The 23,904-nt window shown below is 39.8% G+C and overlaps 1 protein-coding gene across 2 annotated transcripts in view; it reads right to left on the reverse strand.

The window, feature by feature from the left end:
* kalrna (kalirin RhoGEF kinase a) overlaps positions 1-23,904 on the reverse strand; it is a 165,833-nt gene that overhangs the window by 26,640 nt on the left and 115,289 nt on the right. For both annotated transcript variants that reach the window (XM_088083542.1, XM_088083541.1), the window contains exons 39-40: positions 20,593-20,671; positions 19,851-20,018 (exon numbers count right to left, since the gene is read on the reverse strand). In XM_088083542.1, the coding sequence (XP_087939668.1) occupies positions 19,851-20,018; positions 20,593-20,671 (247 nt within the window). The remainder of the gene's footprint in view (positions 1-19,850; positions 20,019-20,592; positions 20,672-23,904) is intronic.

A 23,904-nucleotide genomic window follows, 5' to 3' on the forward strand; every position in this document is an offset into this window, starting at 1 on the left:
AAGGTGACATTTACAGTCATGTTAAATCAGCTGGCTGGAACATTAAGTTCACACACACCTACATCATCGACCATTAATCACATCACCGCCATCCATCAAGTTTTCACCCTGTCTGCCACTCCAATAAATCAGAAAAGCAGAAAGAGGTTGAGTGTATGTGTGTGTGTGTGTGTGTGTGTGTGTGTGTGCGAGAGAGAGAGAGAGAGAGAGAGAGAGAGAGAGAGAAAACTAGGGCTTTGAACCCATAAGCTCATCCTTCGTGTTTATAGCTGCTGACAATCATATCATCAGTTCGAGCTATGTACATTTTTGTTTTGACTAGTCACGTTATAATTTACAATATTCATAAATGTATAGTCATTCACTGTGAAAAATTAGATTTATCTTAAATTTAAATTACCACTGGTCAGAACATCTATTGTCAAGTTGCTACCATGGCAACAGCAATGGTTAGGTAACTTAATCATGGCGTAACCTAAGATATAGTATAGATGTAGCTGTAGCTGTCACTGTTTCAGTGTGTTTCCAGCTCATGGAAGTTATTTTTAACATTTCAGTCGTCTAGGGGATGTCAAAATGCCTCAAAACTGTAGTCTACAAACCAATGGGTGACGTCAGATTGGCTACATCTATTATTTAGTACTGTGAGCCGTCAAAACTGAATTTTAGATCTAATCTTTAATCTTTAAATTTCATCCAATTGAGTCAGAGATTACAACATTTAGGTGAAAATATCTTAAAATCGTGCTTTTACTTCTCTTAAATGAGCTGCAGATATCTGTAATGTTTTGTTGTTTTTTTCAACATTTAGGCACATGTGTTTCTTTAATTATGTTCAGACACCACAGCGTCATGTTTTGGTCCGTAGGAAGTGACAATAACACTCCGACATCCAGATGAGTCTTTCTATTAATGAAAAACAGAGTCTGTTTCGCAGCTGCTCTCATGTCACACATGTACCCCTGTTGAAGATATTGTCCTTCTTTTATGTTCGCAGTGTTATTACTCTTTAAATAATCACATGCAAATAACCTGAAGACATACATAACTGGAAAGGCAAATAGAGAAATATTTGGTTGTATTTAAAGATAACCACAAAGTAGGAAATGTCATGTAGATGTGGCATGCTGACTGTTTCACTGAGGTTATATCTAGTTTCCCTGCAAAGCTCACAGAAAAATAAAGCAACATTGCCGTTTAAATTCCTGATGCAAACCCCAGAACATCCGAATGCAACTGACTGAGTGTGTGTGTGAGGAGAAAGATGCAGCAGTCATGTGTCAGGAGCGTGGTGGATCAGCTGCACTCATATACAGCTGGGAGCTATGAGCTACGGCTCATGGGGTTTGTGTGTGTGTGTGTGTGCGTAAGTGTGTGTTTGTTTCAGACAGGAAATGAAAAGGTGAGGGGTTGACAATATCTCCTGAGGTGTTCTGCTGCACTATCTAGAAGTGTTAAACTTTTGTTTTCCCCCTTAATTTCTCTCCCTAAGCATGCCCTCCCATTCTTCCACCCAAACCCCTCTCCTCATCTCTACCCTGCTTTTTGTCTGAATGTCTCCTACTAGTACTTAAATGTCTTTTTCTGAGCTGTAGATGTTGAAAAAAAATGTTTACTGTAAGATCAACAACAAAATTACTTTCACTTCCTATAAGTAGGTTTCAGCAATGCCACAATGTGCCCAGTGTGTGTTTGACTTATTAAAATACAGTACTGGCTTCTGAGAAACAACTACTGTTCAGTTTTTTTTTGTTCTAAACACATTTATCTGAACTTTATTTTATTTTAACTGCACATTATTTGTCATTTATCGTATGAAAAAAAAGGATAACTTAATGTATCAAATTAAATGACACTGAGTTTGTGCTGCTTAACTTAAATGACATTACCACAGTAAAATATTTTTCCAATACTTTTGTCTGAGAGGGAACTCTATTAAAGGTCACCTGACGTGCACAGCTCTTCCCTTCATATTGTGCAGGTTAATGAGTCCATAATAGCTGTTGTTGTAGTTGTTATCTGACTTAGTCAGCATTGTGGCAAAGATAAAACTCTGTTTGGAAGCACAGCCAAGGTCACCCAGAGCTTTTAAAGGTGCCTCTGTTTCTCTTTGGCTCTCATGAGACAAACTCATGATACACACACACAAATATGACACTGCAGAGAGTGGAGTAGGACAAAGTACTACAAAGTACTAATGAATGTATTCACAGAGCTTCAATGAAATCAATTGACCTCAGTTGTGCAAGACCATGAGATCTAGCCCCAGTGCAAGAGAGCCACTGTACTGTACTGTGTATTTTGGCTTTAAATACACAGTGATATTTCCGTAAAAAACAACCGCTTTTTGTGGCACCATACCTGTTGGAAACAATGCAACCAGTCACGGAAAAAAAAACATTTGCACTTGGTTGTTTAAAGCTGCTGTTAACAAAGTGATGGGTTGGTAAAAGACACATAATTATGGTGAGTTAAAATCAGCTGGAAATACAGTGACAGGTCCCTAAAAAACATCCACATTTGGTGACTGAGAGTTGCTGGAAATACAGTGATGGGTTGCTAAAAGACATACTTAGGGTGGCTTAAAATCAGCTGGAGACACAGCCAAAGGTTGCTAAAAAACACAGGTGTTTGGAGGCTTAAAAAACGCTGGAAAATCAGCATAAGGCAGCAATGATTTGCTAAAAACAACTATTTTTGTTGCTAGTTTTTGGTAGGGAACAGTGATCTGCAGCTTGACAGACCTCTCACCTACACCATCCCCTCCACCTCCAGATGACAAAGTATCTTACACACTATGTTACTTTGATAAAATGCGTATGAAATGTACAAATAACAGTTTTGCAGTAACTTACTTCCAACATTTTTTTGGTGACTGGTTTGCACACACATCTTTGTTGGTCTTTTTCTTTGTAATTGATGAATGAATTCTTCTGTTCTTCTAAGTTCACCTAACCTAGCACTTACTTTCAGCCTGGGATTTCAACATTGCAGAGCTGCCATCCTGCTCCATCGACAAACAAGGGCTGGCCAAAACTGTGTTTATTTTTCTTCGTCCTGTGTATATTCATAACAATTCCCTCATGCGGTGAAATCAATTGTTTTGTACAAGTGGACAAATAATTCAGCAGTTAAGCTGGAAACAAAAACAACTCAACACCACCACCCTATATTCGACATCACTCAGCAACAAAAACACATTCAGCTGACTAATGAAAAATAACTTAAAACATATTCTTGTTTCTTTAAAAAAAAAAACATCAGTGACTTCATCTTGTAAATGAGTCACTCTGAAACTTCAAGAAAATTTTAACAAACAGCTAAAGGAAACATGAGTTGTTGCAGTCTGTCACATGGTTTTTTAATTCAAAGAATGCCTCTAACTTACTTGAAACAGTGTGACTATGAGATGAAAGTCTTTTATTTGAGAGTGACATAGCATTTTGGCAACATTGTTTAACATCAAATAATGTGAACTTGATCGTCTTAACAGAACACATCTGTTAATACAGTGCAGAGCATATGGCTGCAGCACTGAGCAGGACACACACACTGTCCAGACATCAGATCAAGAGTTTCGACCCAAGGTCGTTCATTTACATAACACTGGATTTGGATTTGACATTAATCTAGTGCGTTTGCATGAGGAGACAAAGACTGCAAGCAAACCAGCTGAATTTTTTCCAGATTGACCACTTCACCACTGCTGTTCTCCCTCTCTCCCTGTCGTCACTCTGAGCAGCTGTTTCAGTGGTTACTCCCTGAAGTGTTATTGAGCAAATCCAGTCATGTGTCCTCAAGAGAGGGAAGACGCAAGTCCCTTATGTCATGTCACAGGTCACCTGTGTGTGTGTGTGCTTTCAGCAGAACCAATGTCAGCCAGTGAGAGGCCTTGACAGCTCACTGACGACAGAAACTCATTACAGACTTGAGAGCATACACACACACGCGCACACACAGCTGGCTGATAAGACATCACCACTGAAACATCTCCTCCCTTCGAGAATAAAGACACTGCAGAACGAGAGCTGACCAGTCACTACAACCAGGAGTAGCTGTTAGAGAGCATCCCATTCTGTGGGGTGCTTCCATCCACCTCTTTTTAAGCACATTTTAAATTTGCTAGGAAAAAAAACTATTTTGGTGTTTTCAGAGTCTTTGTACAAAATATTCTGTGGGTCCTGAAAGATGACTTAAAATGGCCAGTAAAGCTGGCACAAGGCACTTTCCATTATATAATAGAGCTGGCACTCAACGAGTTAAAAAACAGGCTATCATTGCTGATTTAGATTTCCAGGTTTTTAGTTTATCTTCTGTCTGATACTGGTAGCTGAACATCCACTACAACACAACAATGTTCTTTCATAGTGCTCCAGTCAGTTTTACAAAGCCACACACAGCACTTTCTGCTATAGAGCAGTTGGCAGAAAAGGTTATAAACAGAAGTGGTCATCATCAGCCATCATTAAGTGAAGTCCAGAGCAACGCTCATTTGAGAACTGATAGTTAGGGATTGTTAGCACTGTAGTGGGGTAATACTGAATACTGTGTGTACTGAAGAGTACAGCAGTGTCAGGGCCAAAGTCAGGTGAGACCAAACAAGGACGCTTTTGTTCAGCAGCTGACAGAAAGACAGACTGTCTACTGTTAAAATCCCCATCACTCACTATCTTTAATCACACACACACACGCACACACACACACACACACACACACACACACACACACACACACACACACACACACACACACACACACACAGACAGATCTGACATCCAACAGTCTGTAGATACCAAACCATCGTTCTGAATGCAACACAACAGAGTTTTGTCTTACCCTCTCTGTCTCTCTTTCTCTCTCTCTCACACACATACACACACACACACACACACACACACACACACACACACACACACTGTCATTCTGTTATTACACTACACACACACATTTCATCTATGAATGGCTCTATTTATAAGAGAGAATTAAAGCTCGACACATACATGAGATTCCAGGTAAGTTAATTAAACAGTCCAGGTAGTTATCTCTAACTATCTGTCTTAACTAGTTAAATCAGATGGAATTTGCATGACAAAATCTGTGTTATTTCCCTGTAAACTTGACAACATAATCAGCAGAAGAAAATTTTGGCATTGTATGTTTCTGCAAACCTCAGATAGGTTACATAACTTACATTTGCCTCACTTCAAAACTTCTTTTTTTTTTACTTTTTAAAAACAGCGTGGGTAATGCGTGGTTAGGTTGAGGCACAAAAACCACCTGGTTATGGTTAGAAAAAGATCTTGTTTTGCCTTAAAATATCTGCTTTTGGTGACAAATCCTGGCAGGAAAAGCAGCAGTGTCCCAACCACTTGTTGTGGCACTATGCCTAGTAGAAACACAGCGATGGATCCAGGATTGGGAATGGCTGGTAGATATTGAAATCCATCAGCCACAGCGGCAGGTGGACAAAAAAGTTCATTTCCAAACCCTGGATGGGTTGCTGAAAAAAAAAAATCACATGTGGCTTAAAAGCTGCTGGAAATGCAAAAATGACTTGCTAAAAACCCCCAAAATGAAACATTGATATGATTTGTATAAAACATATAAATTGAACGCATCTGTAGTTTGCAGAAACATAAGATGTCAACATTTTCCTCTGGCAACTGAAAAGAACATAAGAAGGCACAGAATAAGAACAACGGTACACTACAGCATATGCAAATACAGTATGTGAGCAGTACTAACACTGTGGTTGTCTTTTCTTGTGCCCGTCTGCACTCCTCCCATCATGCTTTTTTGTCAATGACAGGAAGTGACAGTAATCTGGGAAGATGACATTCCTCTCATACCTCTCTCACTCCCTCTTTCGCTCTCCTGTGCCTTACATATTTAACAAGACACACAACCACACTAATAATGCAAACCAAAATCCTAACAATTATTAGGGTGCAACTCCAACAACAGACAATACTTGTTTATCCACGGGAAAAATAAATAAATGAAACCTGTATACATGTATAAGAGGCTTGGAATCATATGCATCAACAAAATTAATGTCGTTAGAGAGACTGAACCCACAGACAACTGTTCAATGTAAATAAACTGTAGATTTAGTGGATGTAAAAATATTTCACTGCCACTTTAATTTTCTTCTCTCTTCTTCTCTTCACAGTCAAATTACATGTTATTGCAGATGTCATAACATGGCATAATGGAGACGCAAACAGAAAGGTTATTAAGACTTCACATGAAAATGTTTGCAGTGTGGATACAAACATCTCAATACATGCACAAATGCACAAATGCACACACACACACACACACACACACACACACACACACACACACACACACACACACACACACATACACACACACACACACACACACACACACACACACACACACACACACACACACAGTCCCTATGGTCCGAGATCAAAGGAAGCTATAGAGATAAAAAGGAGCTTTAATCAAGTCTTCAAAGCAGCAGCATTGCAAAACTATACAATAATACCAGGAGGTTATATAAAGGGCTTGTGACATAGTAGCAAAACACACATAATTCATATGAACAAGTTTCATGTCTGACTTGAGAGGACTTTTTTTGTCTCTATAATCTTCTCAATGTTTCCTCCTCTCTCAATCTCTCCATGTCAATTTATATATGATTCAATTCTGCACTGAGTCAAATACCACTGTCAGTATTCATGCAGCATCGTCAACAGTAGTGGAGGTATTAGGACTAGTCAGACCCATCTCACTTTGTGCAAGTTGTGAACCCCTCATGATTCTGCACTAAGGGTAAAAAACACTCTGATTTGTTTGTATTTATCAAAAATGAATCACAGTCGTCTTTTGGGGGCACTAAGTGCAGGATGCAGCTATAGTACCCTTGCAATAGTGTCACAAGGGAACTTGTTTTACTGGAGAAGTCAATGCTGCATTAAAATGGCTAAATCAATGCAAAAGAAAATGTCACAGGAAACATTAAGACATCTCAGCAGCTAGTTTCAAAGTTGCTGTTTTATGCAGTGCTGATACAAAGTGTGGAGAAGGGTCAGATTAGTTAAAGGTAGAAATGGGAATTTTAAAAATTAGGGATAACAGAAAGCACAAGAAGAGAGGCAGCAAGTGACAGACGATATCCTGTGTGAGACACTAACCCTGCCTAAAAAGAATATGACCAAATACAGAATAATCTTTCTATGAAAATCCATTAGAAAACAGTATATTTTGACACTCTTTCACTCAACAAAATCATTAATTATAAAAATCAGTTTGGTTCTGATATAAAATTGAGCTGCAGGACAGACAAGTCTGAACACACTGAATCACAGCTGATGAAGCAGTGAAGCAAAGACTTGGCTAATGCTGTCTCAGTCCATTATGTCTGCTAAGAGACTGTGTTTGTGTTTGTGTATGAGTGTGTGTGTGTGTGTTCCTCAGGGTCAGAGTAGTTTCCTGCCCATCTTCAGGTTTAATGGGTAATGGACAGAACGAAGGATCACTTTACACGCCAGTTAATCACTCGGCCACTGTCTGAGTGCGTGAGAAAGTGCCTCTGTGTGTGTGTGTGTGTGTGTGTGTGTGTGTGTGTGTGTGTTTATCAGGAAAACATGCAATAAAACATGCAATGTCAACAACAACTTCTCCCTTCCTCTTCAACACAGAGTCTTGATCAAAAAAATTAATTAGATATTGTGTACAGTTCATACACATGTAGATGCATGCTTTAATATATGCATCACGGACACCAATCTGACCAGCTGAGCTTTAACGCCAATGCAGTAATGTGACATTTATAAATGTGATGAAGGCCACGTTTAGACAGGAACTGCTCAACTAAAAACGGAAAAGTCTTTTCTTTGCATTTTTAAAACAATCTGCGCTCATATGATAACATTCTGAGAACGATCATAGTGTACATGAATCTGCAAAAACAACCAAAAACGCTGTAAAAAGCACATAAGGCCAGTAGTCTGCAGTGTAACTTTGTTATGATAAACCTCAGAACACCATGTGCATGTGCAAAGTGCGGCTGCGACATCACTGTTCTCACAGGATCTGCGCATTGCCTGTTTACATGGCAACAGAAGAGGTTGTGTTTTCAAAAGATTACACTCTGGAACTCAGTTTCAAAAGTTTGTGTTTTCAGGCCCCCAAAACACTGTCATCATGTGAAGGAAAAGCCAAACTGTAACAAAAGTTTCATGCATGAATCGTTGCCATGTAAACGACCCCTTACAAACTTGGAATCAGCAGCACTTGTCCTTCTGGTGCACACAGACATGAAACTGTTTTCCAAACTCTGAGACAGTTACTTATACAGTTTGAGTATTTGGTATCACGTCAAGTCTTATCACATCAAGTTTTGGTATCACTGAAATCAGTGTAACCAGTTCAGCTGCATGCCATTCTGTACATAAGCCTGCAGCTCAGAGGCTCTAGGGCCAAAGTCCCCTGTCTCTCCACACACAGAAGAGTTAACGTTTAGCTAACTGCAGCTGCATGCTAACCTGCAAACACACACACACACACACACACACACACACACACACACACACACACACACACACACACACACACACACACACACACACACCTTACATGTGCTCTTAAAGGTATCAGTTATGGAGGACAGTAGTCCTTATCCTTGAGGTGATTTTCAGCTCTTGACCCCCCCCAAAAAAAGAAGCACACAACTGTCTAAATTGCAGTTGTGCCAGAATGCTGGTCACCACAGTAAAACCACTCAAAAATTTAGCCTCCTTCAGTGCACTGATTGGTTGACAGTATGTACAGTAAATGGAGTTGCCTGAAATGAGCGAGGGGTAACAGGAACTCTCTGCACTGAACTGTCACATTTATAAAAGATATCTTTCAAAACATATTTCATTCAGATCTGCACCAAAATCACAATTTTCACTTTCTTTCCACTGAAGTCCATTGACTTTTTTTTAGTCCCCTAAAATCAGATACACTGCAATTAAGTAAACCTTATACATTATACCACAAATCATCCCATTAAAAGTAGAATAACACATTCCAAAAGATACATTTAAGTTTCTGTAGGGACATAAACCTCATGACTGTAGCTGCACAGTGTTGGACATTAAAATCTGAACACCAACTATTTCCACTGTTCCTCCATGATGGAGATATATACAACTGCTGGGGCCAAATGATGAATCTATAAGTCTGTGTTGCATTTTTCATATAAGTTGGCTTACCAAGAGCTAAACAAGCAAATAAGTTGTTTGCCTTTTGAAACAGCCCAGTGAAGAGTCTTCTACATTTGTACAATTCCTATGTATCATCAGCATGATTAAAGTGTTTCTTTAGCAAGTCACCACCGCTTTTTGACTGGATATTTGGCCACCAAATGTGGGTGTACAGCAGTGTTTCCACCAGGGACAGTGCCACCAAAAACGGTTGTTTTTTGTTGCGTTCACAGAGGGAATCGCGCCACCATAACCAGTAGTTTTAAGCTGAATGATGATCTTTTCCTAATCATAATCAAATGCTTTACGAGCCTAAACCACACATTAACCACAGCATTGTTGAAACGTTAAGTTACAACATGTCCACAACAAAAAAAACACACAAATGTAAAATATCTGTAGGTTTGCAGCAATGTACAACAGCAACATTTATTCTAGGCATTGGGCTTGAAATGACCCAAATGATTTTTGTGATTGACCTTCAGTGTTGAAGTACATATCTTTCAAACAATACACAACCAACTCTATTGCCCAACTTGAGAGAAAAGTCATTCACCTGCCTCCAAGAGGTTAAACAACTAAATTACGTTTTTTTCCTAGTAGGAATATTGACATGAATACTCTCCCTAAAAAGAACCTGTTACTTATTTACCTTTAACAACCATGGACCTCTCCACCAAAACAAACAAACCACAGACCTGTTCTCAAATGAACCTCACAGTCCCAGTCTAGAAGACCCAAATGAACTGGCACCTCAACCTTCAAGTTTGTGCTTTACCAAATTCTGTAAAATGGAAAAAAAATCTGTAAAATCAAAATTATGTTTTTCATTCATTAAAGAGCTGACTAGCATCTATAGCTATAAATATATATTAATTGTGTTTGACCTACAACTAAGGCAGGATGGATAGACCTGCTTTGACTCTTTGTCTCTGTTTGACTGAAAGACTGAGCTTGATAGTGTGGTATTTCCCCACTTTTACAGTGTATTAGTCACCATGTGTCTGAATGTAACCTGGCGACAAACAGACGCAGTCTGGGAAACAGTCATGACGCGGTCAACAACTCTGAATGAAATACAGTAGAAACCACAGTAACAGTGATTGAGAAATTAAGAAAATGACTACTATGATGAATCCTGTGCAGTCAGTGCCAATCCTTTGATACTGACCAAAGGGCTCTGTCAAAACCTGCTCTACACTATAACACACACACACGCAAACACTCACACACCCTGTGCAGCGGCTGACTAAATTGCAGGAAAACACATTGCACAATCCACCATCTGATTCTCCAGATACAAAGAAAGAAACTGTCCTCTTCTCTATGTCTCTCTCACTGCCAGTCAACCTCTCTCATCTCTCGTTCTCTTTCTATCTCTGTCTGTCTGGTGACACACAACTTCCTGTTTCAAAATTCATTTTCAATTCAAATTAGTTTCCAGTGGCACCAGAACACATAAAAATGAAAAATGAAAAGAACAGGAATTCCTCTCTGTCATTTTCTTGGCTTGTCTACCACACTTTCATTCAGTCACTCACAGACACAGAGACACAGAGACACAGAGACACAGAGACACAGACACACAGACACACAGAAACACACCCCTCTCACAGCGGAGATGGGCTGAGAATGCTGGCAGCCAGAAACCTGTTCTCTGCTTCATTCCTCAGCACACGCACAAACGTCCTAACTTGTAAAGCATGCAACACACAACGTACAGACATGCCAACACACACCCCTTTAACGCACACTCCTATCTGTGTGTTTCCACATCTGATCCCAACCTGTGCCTTTGAAGCAGCAGCAGCAGCAGCGGGCGAGGATCCATCCACAGCAACGCCGGCCTCGCTTCATCCTCCCTCACACACACATCCTACACTCACACACACCACTCTGTCTCACACACACTTCTATTTAGCTGTCTGACTCCAGCACTAACTGGTCAACAAACTTGTTAACAAGACTGACTGACTGACTGACTGGGAGAGTGTGTGTACACCACGAGCTGCAAGTCCAAACTGCTGACATTCACCAGAGAGAGAGAGCGAGAGCAAATGAGGTGGGAGGAGGAGGAGATGGAGGAGGAGCATACACACACACACACACACACACACACACACACAGACACACACACACACACACACACACACACACACACACACACACACACACACACACACTTGTCTGTCTTTCACAGACATAGTTGTAGAGTTTCTCTCCCTCCCGTACTCAGTTCAGTCGTCTGGAACAGAAGTCTTTGTTAATTATTGTGGAGGTCTACTTTCTCCTTTGTGGAGAGCCGGGACTCGGGTTCCAGCACTGTGTGTGGTTCTGTGTGTGTGTGTGTCTGGGAGAAAAGAAACGGAAGAAAAGTGTGTCTTAAGCCCCTTTCAGAAATCGACTTTGTAACACTGCCGGCCTTATCTGTCTGTTGAACTAATGGCTTTTTGGCATTTGGCAACTTGTATATATGTCCACCTGCTATGTAGAATTGCTGCAAGGACTTTAAATAGGGCAGTAATACAGAAGATAGAGCTGCAACATTTATGAGTGAAAAAAAAATGTTTCGCTTCACCTTAACTTGCTTTAACCCTTTGAAAGCTGAGCATATTGGTAGATTTCTTTCAAAAATATAAAATAAAATACCTGAACCCGGAAATCAATGAGAAAATTAGAAAAAAAAAGAAAAAAGCAAAGGACAAAACAAGCATGACTTAACAAAGTGCTCTTCTCTTCTCTTAAATCTATTTATTTTAAATATTTTTATCATATTCTTTCTGTAAAACAATTTCAAATCACTTTTATTGTAAATAATGTTTTTCTCATCAACCGCCTCTCTTTTTTAAAAAACTAATTTTTAGGTATTTCAGTGTCACCATTTTAAGAATTACTTGCCAATTTCTGGGACATTTTCTTGCCAAGTTGGCAATTGCCTTTTTTCCTCAAAAGAAGTAAAACCAATTCGCTCAGGGTTTCAAAAGCATCTGAACGCAACACAAGAAAAAACTTTCAGTTAATTTGCCTTTGGTAGATTGACACATGCATTAACTGGTAACTAACCAGATATTTTTAAAGGAAAAATGTAAAATGATGTGAAACATAAGAGGAGCTTTCCCTGTAGACTTTGACTCTATTGACTCGGTGAGCTTTAGGGTCGCATTTCTAAGTGCTACTTAGAGGTAGTGAAATTGTCTTGCCTTTTTTAAATTTTGTGTTGGCTTTGCTGATATACAGCCCGCTAGCCATGTTAACATTCAGAAAAATGGTCTACTGCACTGATCACCCTCTGGTCCCCACTGCTTGGCTAGCTGCTGCCACTGTCCTGAACTACGCACTAGCAGGGCGGAGCTAACTCACTTGGTGCTAACAGCTGGTAACACTGTCCTACCCATGGTGGTGGGATGGCGTTGCTATGTTGCCATGTAAACATGCTGATTCCCCTCTGGTCTCCCCCGAGCACAAAAAATAGAAAAACTATTTATGGCAGCAGATGTTTTAATCTTGGCTGGCTGCCACAAACAAATGAATAGGTGGGAAACCCTGATGAGAAACAAAATGCAGTGCGTCCTTTATTGTTGGCCGTTGGTCAAAAGCTTGCTTCTCTAAGCTCTGAGCCACCACTGCATGCATTAATGACTACAATGAGTGTATAGACTCTCAAAAGTGTTTCTTACAAGCCAAACAAAACATGATCCCCTAATATTTTTCTCATCAATATCGTTACCATAGAGAATTTGAAGCTCCAGCGCATGCCAATAAATGACAAGACATTAGGTTGTGACGCATATAATATTTGTTTACGAGCAGTATGTAAAACTTTTCGCTGGAATCATACTGTAACACTGTCAACAGGAAATATTTACAATGATGGTCTGACGATTATGTTTTTCCAAGGATTTAAACAAGACAGTTCATGTCCTTTAAGTACAGTTCATGTCTAAGTACTTTTTGAACACACATTTTTGTAAACAGACCAACATGTGACCAATCTCCTCAACAACTTCAAAAAAGTTTCACTGTTAGCATAATATAGTTTATTAAGGTAACAAAATTACTTAATGTACAAGAGGTGATAAAAAATTTAAACTTCTCTCTCTGTATTTAACCCTGTGGTGCTGTGTCCTTTACATTGTTGTCACAGCACTGTGAAGGTTGCTGCAGCAGCAGGTAAGACAACACACATGCACTTAGCCTAGATAAAGTGCTTCCAGCAGCTCTGTTTCCCTGCAGTGTCCCATTTTATACAGTGTACTTCAGCTGATGTTTTACAGCAAGAAATACAGGAAATAATACTGCAGCTATGACTACATACCACAGCAGCAGTTAGATACAACTTATTCCAGTCTCATAATACCTGTTTTTCCAATTACAACAGGGGTTTTCTGAGGTTCTTTGGCTGTATAATGCTGTGGTGTTCCATATTGCTATTTTTATGGCTTGTTAAATGTATGCATGGTGTGTATGAGTATAAATGGACAGGTTTACAGTTTTCATATGTGATTTTATGCATTTTTTCTTTTTATTTTGTCAATTTAATCTACAGATTACTTCTATTATGGTAAAGTATTGTAGTATTGTATTCAGTAGTTAACTGTGAGCTCAAATGTAAAAAAAAACAACCTCAAAGTCAAACTCAAGTCACAGAAAAATCATAATAAAAGGACAAGCTTTGTTGGTGTAAAAGAGAAGCAAGATGGAAAGCTATCAACCATTATGATTACAGTGATGAAAGTCCTGATAGAAAAGTTCAGAGGCGTCAACATCAAGAAAGATTTTTATAATGATAAATATGTGAGCGTTCACGCTATGAACAAATCGTTCTGTCAACAGTGGTGTAAAGCACAAGGTGCACACTCACATGGTATTGGCAGCCTCAGAAAATGGACATTGATGATCTGTTACCACTGTATGATGTGCAGAGAAGGAATAAGAAAACCAGAAGAGTGAGGTGTGGTTCTCAGGCAGGTGATGAGTCAATGTGGACGGCCTTTTACAGCGCTAACTTCTATCTGTTTCAGTGACTTAAAAAACTCCACCGAGACTGATTATCAGTTCAGGTAACTTTAGAGCTTCAATGTCTTCACAGTCTTTCAGTGAGGACAAGGAGACCTACTTTACAGAGGAGTCACAAGACCCAAGACACACACACACACACACACACACACACACACACACACACACACACACACAAAAACAGGACAGAAAGAGGGAAAAGGCTGTGGCTTGAGAGAAATCAGCAGAAGTTCATATCCAGCCCACTTAATTAGCTCTTTAGGGTTAATTAACAATTTGACTCATTCATTAACAAATAGAGGACAGTTAATTAAGTACCCATCTGCCTCAGCCAGTTCACTGTTGAGTCAGAAGACACAGATTCTGCCTAATTCTGCATTTACACCATCCCTTCCCTGGAATCACGTGACGCTTGTGAGGCTGACATTGAAAGTGTGACATGTTTGCACATGTGATACATGTGATAAAGCTCTGCATGCCTTGCTACTGACATGCTGCTGAATTCACACTGCACAGCAAAATATTGTGAAATGCTTTGCAGAGGCTTGATCATTTTGCCCTAAATTAGGTGTCAGACAGCCTCTGGGAGATGAAAATCCCCTTGTGTACGGAAGTTTGCAGAAATATTGATGATAAAGCTTGGTTTCACAAACAATATCAAAAGGGACTGGATGGGGATCAGCTGTCTGCTGGAGCCCCAAGTAAAACAAACAAGTGTAAAAGACGGAAGTACAGGACAATGTTTGATGTATCTGCGCTGTTTGCTTTCTCTCAAACAGTGTTTTCTCTCATTACCTGAAATTTATCGTGTTCCCACATTTTCGCTTCTGAAGCCCTCAGATTGTCTCTGCTCAAGCTTTTACACCAACAACTCTGCAGCTTCTGCAGCTCCCCCTCCACGCTCAAACAGAAAGAACATCTATTTTTGACACATTTTATCAACTGCTTCACATGATGTAAGTTATAATACTCATTCGTAACAGAACCACAACTTAACTGTGACAGCAGATCAGTTTAGGTTAGGATAAATTGTTGTAGCTGAGGATACTCATTATCAAAATTAATTCTTGTTAGTTCTGTGGTCTTAGGCTATCCAAAAATATAAGTAAACATGAATATCTCTCTCTAAAAATCAAAATCTAGAGTGCTAAAAGTCTGGAGCTGGGAATGATCTGAGTATATGGGAACATTTTCTGCCTCAGAACTGAGAAAACTTCAACAGAATAAAGCTCATATGGATATTAAAAAAAAAACACTCTATGGCAACACAAAACCAGGCAAAACCAGGCTCAGTCAGCCATTCATAATTTCTGAAGCAGCTCCAGACTTAATACTCTATGGCCCCGATTGCACCAAGATGCCTCACTAAAAATGTGTCGAAACATTAACAAACCATAGTGTCTTATGATACAGTGCACCTGGCGTGCCCTACACTCTTATGCTGCGATTTTCTACCAGTTTTTAGCTGCACACAAAAGTTAAAATCTTGTCAACTTTTCAGCGTGAGGTGTGGAGTGACATTGCTTGTCGTGAACCTGTGGTGAGTATCATGCCATTTACTATGTGAGAGGGAAAGGGGAATTCTCATGTAGTGACATTTTCATAAAGGCTTCTGTCTTTAAGAAAGAGCACATTTAGGGAGGGCATCGAGAGGATTACAGGAGATTAGTTTATGTAAGTCCGGCTCCACAGGCATACCATGCTGTGCCCAATGCGCTGCGCCAAGGTGTTTTTGAAGTGGCTGCCCCTGAAGCGCTGCAGCTGGTTGTGTATGTGAGCTATGACATCACAAGTTTGAGACTCACATCTCTGATTTCCGGCTTTGAGAGAAAGAAGTTCATGTTCACTAATATTTATTGAAATTTCCTAGGTCGTTGAAGTACTGTAGTGGATAGATAGATACTTTATTAATCCTTCACAGGAAATTACAATTGTTATGGTAGTTCATTCACAACTAACCACACACAACCACACATAACATAAAAGCACATCTGTAACTATCCATATCGAATTTTTTTTTTTTTAATTCTAAGAAAAATACTAACTTCTAAATATATCCAATAATAAACACTATGTAGTGTATGAAATTCTAGTATGCGAGAGTGCAGTAGTTAAAAACAGTGTTTATTTAAGGACATTAAAAAGTCTAATTGCTGCTGGCAGGAGAGTCTTTTGGCAGCGTTCAGTACATCCTGGTGGAATCAACTAGTGGCTGACGGCACTCTGCCGAAACACCAATTCATTATTTACAAGTTGTTTCCCTAATAACGCCTGCTAATGTGATTTCTATGATGTCATATATAAAATTGTAACTATGACAAAACTATGACACAGGGCCCCTTTTTTTAAATGACCACACCAAACTGAGTCTCAGTGGATGAAAGCTGTAGATGGTTTGAGGAATAAGCCTAATGACCGTGTTGGCCTTCAGGGAGCCTCAGACAAATAAATTTGTCCAAAGTTAACAGACGGTAAAACTTTGGATTCAACTACTGCAGCTGTATTTTGTGACCTTTTTCTTAAACAGCTATCTATTTAGCACACTACAATCTTCATTTTCAACTGCTGCCCCATGTTGTTTGCTTCTTCAATGTGTGTCTACGTGGCTGTGTGTTTATTTCCATGTGTAGCAGCTGTAGTGGTCTGATTTGCATCTCTCCACAGAAATACAAAACATCCTTTTCATCGGTGAGAGCATAAAACACACCATGGCTGCGGCAGGCAAATCAGCTGATCTTGAGCTGTGGGTGTGTGTGTGTGACTACAGTTAAGAGGACCCCCCCCACACACACACACACACAAACCTTTTCCTTGTTGTTTATATCCCTTAGCAAGACAAAACTAAACTGAGTTATACTAGGAAAGCAAACTGAGTGTGTGCATGTGTGGGTAGGTGGGAGGAAGTTTATGGTTTGTGAGTTCAAAGTTTGGTATTCAGAGAGTCCTGATAAGATGGGAGGATATGTATGTTTGTGTGTGTGTGTGTGTGTGTGTGGTTAATTTGTGTGCTCTGCTGCTGATGATTTCTTCTGTAACAAAACAAACATGACCCTAGATGCTGCTTTAAGCAAATGTGAATGACTAATTGTTTTTAGCATCCACCTTGACCATGCAGTAAAACTCCCATGATGCAATGAGGTGAAATCGGCTTAGCCTTATGTATCCTCACAATGAGGCATCTACACACACCATCGGCATGTAGTGTATCCAGCAGTGATAACAGTCTGAGGTCACCTATAACCAGCAAGGCGAGGACGTATTACAGCGGCTCCATTTCGCCCTCTTTAGGACACAACAGGAACACCCAAATCTGTGTGTGTGCGTGTGTGTCTTTTATGTCTGTCATTTTTTAGTTGTGTGTATATTGGTATCCATGCTAACCATGACAAATGAGACTGTGGCTGCATTGGAAATTCCATGTTAACCTGTTAACCTAAAGCCCAGTTCAGACCAAAGATTCGCCACAAGACACTACAGTTTTAGAACGTTGCAGGGAACAGTTGTGTGCAGTGTGAATTGGTGTGGCTCACCTGTGACTCAACTTGTCAATTTGCTAGGGGCTGATTTCACCTTTTTCAATTAGCCAATCAGCCTACAGTAAAGCCTGCTGGCCAGGTCAGATGAACTGTCAGCAGATGGCGTTTTTGCATGTAGCCCTCCATCCCTGTCGAGCCATTTCCATGACAACTGACAGGTATGTCGGTTCCTGACCTGACAGTGTGCTGGTGTGGGACTGTGGATAGCTGCTGCTCCTCGATGTATCAGCGCATTTAACACAAACACACTGACTTATTAATCAGCTTTTAATCAATTTGACTGTAGCAAGTATCTCGCTATCATCAATACCCTCATTCATAATTGAAGAAGCTACGAATTATATTAAGCTACAATATGAGTGTGAAAATCTGAAAGTACTATTACTAGTCTGTTACTATGGAGGACATGAACTGTCTTGTTTAGTCATATTGTAGACTGACAGGTTTTCAGACTGTGTAAACTGGTACATTGCCAAGTAGTTGCAAGTTCTACTTATCTTGTTGTGAAGCTCCGGCTGAACTGAGATTAAAACAGTATGAGAGATGTTTAGAATGTCAGAAACCTTAATATGAAACCAAAAGTATGTAAACTGCATACTATTTCAGGTGAAATATTACAGTATTCAAACACTCAACGCTATTCCAGCATCAATATCCCACGATGCAATTCAGTAGTGTGGGCAATGTTCTTAATAGTGGAGAGCAACCAAGGCAGCATTATTACATCAATAAGCAACAACCACCACTGGTGGTAAATAACTAATAAATGACTATTGAACTTTGTTATGGGCACAATATATGTTTGGGCTTTTTAATAGCTGTGCTGATGATGTGGCTCCATGGAAGCTAACTGGTCACTTTACCACTCTGATCCAGGCTGATATATCTCAAAACTATTTGGATAACATTCCATGAAATTCAGTGCACACAAATATTATACCTAAACATTATCTTGTTAGCCTTCTGATGTTTTCAGGAAAGTTTGACATTAATGAACACTACAAGCCACATTTCATCGTCCAGCAACGTTTCTGAAACATCTTTCTTTGCCATATTTTCCTGATGTTACACTGGAGAAAACATCCTCCCCACGTGCCAAAACATCTGTTTGATTTATACACGATGATGACTTAATTTATGTCTTAGGTCTGGTAGATAAAGCAGGACAGGTGTCATGGTTTCACCTATATTGTAATGTCCTCAACTCACCAACAGAGGTCAATACAGACCAGATTACTTCAAATGATCCAACTACTTCTGTCTGACTGAAGAGAAAGGCTCGATGAAAAACATCAAAGGCATCATTTGTGAGTTGGAGTTTAAGTGGTTGAAATCCACATTTTTGTATTTTCATAAATCTTTGAGCTAACTTTCTGAAGAACATCAGAGCATCAACTTTCCCAGATAACTAGATAATGACTGAAATCCATCCAATCAGGCCACCTTGTAGCATTTGAACTGGAAAGCATCCACAATTTAGAATTAGAGCCTCTGTTTGTGTTTGTGTTTGTGTGTGTGTGTGTGTGTGTGTGTGTGCACGCGCATGAGTGCGTATCACTTTCAACTTACTCTGAGTTTTCAAGTTTATGCAGAAAACAAGATCTGTAGTTCACACAAGCCTGAAGGCTATAGATGGTAACTTTTATACAAAAAAACCTTTGTTCTATGTTTATATTTTATACATTTAATTTACAACAGTTTATTCTGTGTGTGCTGTGGGAGCAATGTGGAGCCAATAAAATTGCATCAACAAAAAGATGTTGTAGCAGCACCTCTTAGGTAATGATTGTCACACTGAGCTGCATTTATCTACAATGCACCATTAGGAACATGCTGATCCCGAGCCAGCATATTACGAGAACAAATAAATAATTATATTAAGTATAATACCTTGTTTTTTCTGTTTTTTATAATTTCTATGTTTTAAGTTTAAGTTACGTCTTCTAGAAAACTTTTTAAACTCTGCTTTTACACCGGATATATAAAAAAGTTATAGGCATAATTAAAAACCAAATCATAATCTTGGACAAAACAGCTGGTCAGTGTACAGAGTAGCTTTGGACTCTCTTCCTACCTTTCCCCGAGCCGAAGAAGCAGTCCATTTCCACACTGGAGCGCGAGTGGGATACGCAGAGTGTAGAGCTGGGAACCAGTCCTTCCTGTGGGGGGCTGCGTTCAGTGGTTCGGACTAGACACCAACCAGGCCGCTCGCTCGGCCGCTCCAACAGCTCCACCGTCTGGCCTGAAGAGAAGAGCAGACAGCTGTTTCCAGAGTGGTACTGTAACTTGAGACAATCTCATTGTAAGAGTTTTAGGAGATACTTCCATGGAAAAATGTACTGTAGTTTCAAAGGAGATTTTGTTTCAAATTAAGTAAAATACTTAACCCTTTGGAACCTGGATCAACATCAAACACCTTCACAAGTATTTACAAGTATTTAAACCTTAAACATCTGAGTAGACAGTAGTCTATTTTTTTAAAAACCTGTTTAAAAAGGGAAGGAGCAACTTTGCAACTGTTCTGCAAATTGCAACAACTTAGTGCATCTGGGATTTTTTTCAAAGCTAGGGAAAAAATGTCCAAAAACTATATTTATAATTTTCATTTTTAAATATTTTAATTTTTTCATCAGCATTTCCTTAAAATACACAAGTATACCTTTATCCTTTTAGCCAAACATAACTAAACTGAATCAATTTAATAGGATTAAGTTTCATCCAAATAAACTACAATCTTTGGATAGAACTATTAAAGGCAAACTAGAACAGAGATCCAGACTAAAATGTGTGAACAGGAAAAGGGAGGTTTCCCTCACCGGTGGTGACAGACATCTCCGTGCTGCATCCTGCTGTGAAGTCCTGGAGGACGACTGTCAACTCACATCCACCAGAGAGCTGCGAAAAGAAAGACAGAGGAGACCTTTGATTAGACTTTTTAAATCTAAAACTTTTGTAACAAGGGCTTTGAAACTATGTTGTGTTTGCATATATGAGGCAAAAATATTAAACTATTAATTTCTAATGGTGTTAATCCACATTTCAGCCTCAAAGGATCTTTTGCGAATCTACTTGATGGTAGAGGAGCAGAAATGTAATCCATTAGTGTATACACAATAAACACTGAATAATTCCATAATGAAAACGATAAAGTGCATAACTAAGCTGTACTTGATGTTGGTGTGTCTGTGAACTTCACAGCGAGTGCTAAACAGGTCTATAGAGCCTAAAGCTGACAAAACAAGACTTTAAACTTTGCATTTTAGATTACAAAACTAGAAACCCCAGCAGCTGCAGTTTGCTGTTTGCAGATCTAAATTTTCTGCAGGCTGGAGGAACAGGACAAACCAGCAGCATGAGGACATGACCCCTGTTTGGTTTTATAACAAACACTGAAGCTTACAAACAGAGAAAGAGCTGAAGTGAACATGAATAAAAGTTGTGGGAGAGCATGAACAAAATCCTCATTTAGTCCTGAAATCAACCAAGGACAACTGACCGATGTGTGTGTTACCACAAAACATTTCCACACTACAAACCTGAACCAATTCCTGACCTTTAGGACTGAGCTCTACTCGTGTGAAGCATCACTGCTGTCAAGATTGTGGTTACATTTATCAGTATTATATAATAAATATAATGCTCGACACAGTTATATAATACCTTGTAACAATGGACAGCCAAACTTTCCCAACACAGTCAGAAGTTTTCATCACTTGGGCTTAAAGTTAAATCACAGGCCATTCACAACTGATCACACTGAGCTAGATAAAGTGATCTCAGAGAAATCATTTCAAACAGCAGTTCTAAATATTAACAAACAGAAACAAACTGAAAATGCAACCCACAGTTCGAGTCATAAAGTGTTCAGGGTCCATGCTGTGGACTGGATCATGAAATGGCCTAATAACCTGTTGCATAAAGAGTAAACTGACATGCACGCACGCACGCACGCACGCACACACACACACACAAACACACACACCCAAACACACACACGCAAACACACACACGCAAACACACACACACACAGTTCATGTCATACTGCTGAGGTGTGTTGACCTTTACCCCCATTAAAATAAAACAACATGAGTCACAATACACCAATAAAAGCACAAAGCAGAACAAATTCAGCTGATTGAGTGTGTGTATGTGTGCGTGTGTGTGTGTGTGTGAGGAAATGTGTGTTTAAAACAAACAAGCTCACTGATAAATCCTCCTGCACTGAACCAACCTGCACACCTGTGTACAGTAGAAACACTGTCAGCTGATGACTGTGTGTGTGTGTGTGTGTGTGTGTGTGTGTGTGTGTGTGTGTGTGTGTGTGCGTGCGCGCGCCTGTGTGTATCGTACTGTGGAGTGTGTCAACTAGCAAAGCCAGACATGACAGCACATCACCTCCATCGGTCCCATGTTGTTTTACTGGTGGGACCTCTCTGACCTCTCGCTCACCTGAAGGCAGCCGTCACAGCAGCAACACAATCGAACTGAGCTGGTGTTTGTCTGAAACCGCCCTTGCTCCTCAGACAAACTTATCTGAAAAGCTGTACCTGCTGTTCCTTGAATAAGACATGGACAAACCAAACACCCCACACCATCCACTACACTCTGCAGCTTCCAATCTGTCTGCTACTCCATCAATGTCTCAATTGTTTGCTGTATTTATATACTTGCATACTTTTCGGGTTGTACTCTTACATTTGAATGCACATAAAGCCTTTTCAGCCTTATTAACATGTGTCTTGTGCATGCAGTAGACATGCAGGCATTAGAATGTGTCTCCATATGTATCTCGCATCGGCTATTGTCTGACAACCATAAAGCCTCTGGGGTGAGGACCAATATTTCCGGCTGTTTCTGTGCTGTCAGCAGATATCTGGGTCAAGACTTCCTCTTCTGTGTGCCAGTCACTTCGGCTAATCTCTATAAACAGATAACTGCACATGAATGCAGATGAATTGAAAAATAAAGCAAACTCATCATCAGATAACAGCCAGTAGGTTCAGAGATTGCATTTAGGCCAGTGTATTCTGCCCGCCACACAGACTAGTGGATAGTGGATGTCAGAGTGATATCAGCAGTCCTTAATATTATATTAAATTACTGAAATCAAACCAATTAATTCTGTCAGACTGTTGCTATAGTTTTATAGCATTAAGTAAAAACTAAACGATAAATCATTTATAATGACACAAAAAGTAGCTGCAGGATGTAAATGAAGTCCTCTTCCTCTATCTGCCCTGTCTGCTCTATTTTCATTGTCTTGGAAAATGTCAGGGGAGAGTGTGTGTGTTAATTTGTGTGTCAGCAGGCACTCTTTGCAAGGCTAAAGATCTCCTAGCAACAAGGACCCTGGTTTCTATAAAAGGTGCAGGTGAGTTTATACCTGACAGATGGCAACGCACACACAGCGTCAAAAGGCCCTGCAGCCCCCACGCAGGTGTTTTTTTCTACTTTTTCTGGCTGATTAGACCACTCAGGTTGAAGGCGGAGCTATACTTGGAATCATGACGTCAACAAACTTCATGCACTAATAATAACTTAATTCGCTCCATTTGTTTTTGCCAACACGCGGCTGGTTACGTAGTGGCATTGGGTGTGGAAAGCTGCAGATAAGAGTGCAAGCTGCAAAATGAAGCAGCAGTTCTACTGAATCTAGCAGCTGATACCAAACAGCAGCAGGTAGCTGAAATGCTGTGGAAACTTTCCACAGTCTTAAAGTGTATTTTTTGTCTCACTAATACATTAAACTATGTGCCCCCAAAAACACAGCCCCCTGAGCTGCTTTAATGCAGGGCTGTTGCATAAATGTGTAAGATAATCCTACCGGTAACTACAGGTTTGCTGACATGTCGACAACAACATTTGGCATCCCAGTTCAGATGTAAAGGTCACACAATGGCAGGGATGGGAATCAAGATCTGTTTCCAGTTGAGGATACAACTGTCTGATTGAAAAGAGTCATATGCCTCCCAGCTTATCAGTTTCTTTTATCTGTGTCTGCATGTTTCTTTTGGACAGGCAAGCATCATAAAACAATGACGGTGTGGTGAGCCATATTATAGAGACATTCACCCTTTAAGAAGCAGAGTTCAGAGTTTACAGAAGGGGGATTCTGGGAAAAGCAGTTT

This window comes from Plectropomus leopardus, chromosome 10 (genome assembly GCF_026936395.1).
Source record: "Plectropomus leopardus strain MGB_pleo_1.0 chromosome 10, ASM2693639v1, whole genome shotgun sequence".
NCBI classification, from domain to species: domain Eukaryota; kingdom Metazoa; phylum Chordata; class Actinopteri; order Perciformes; family Serranidae; genus Plectropomus; species Plectropomus leopardus.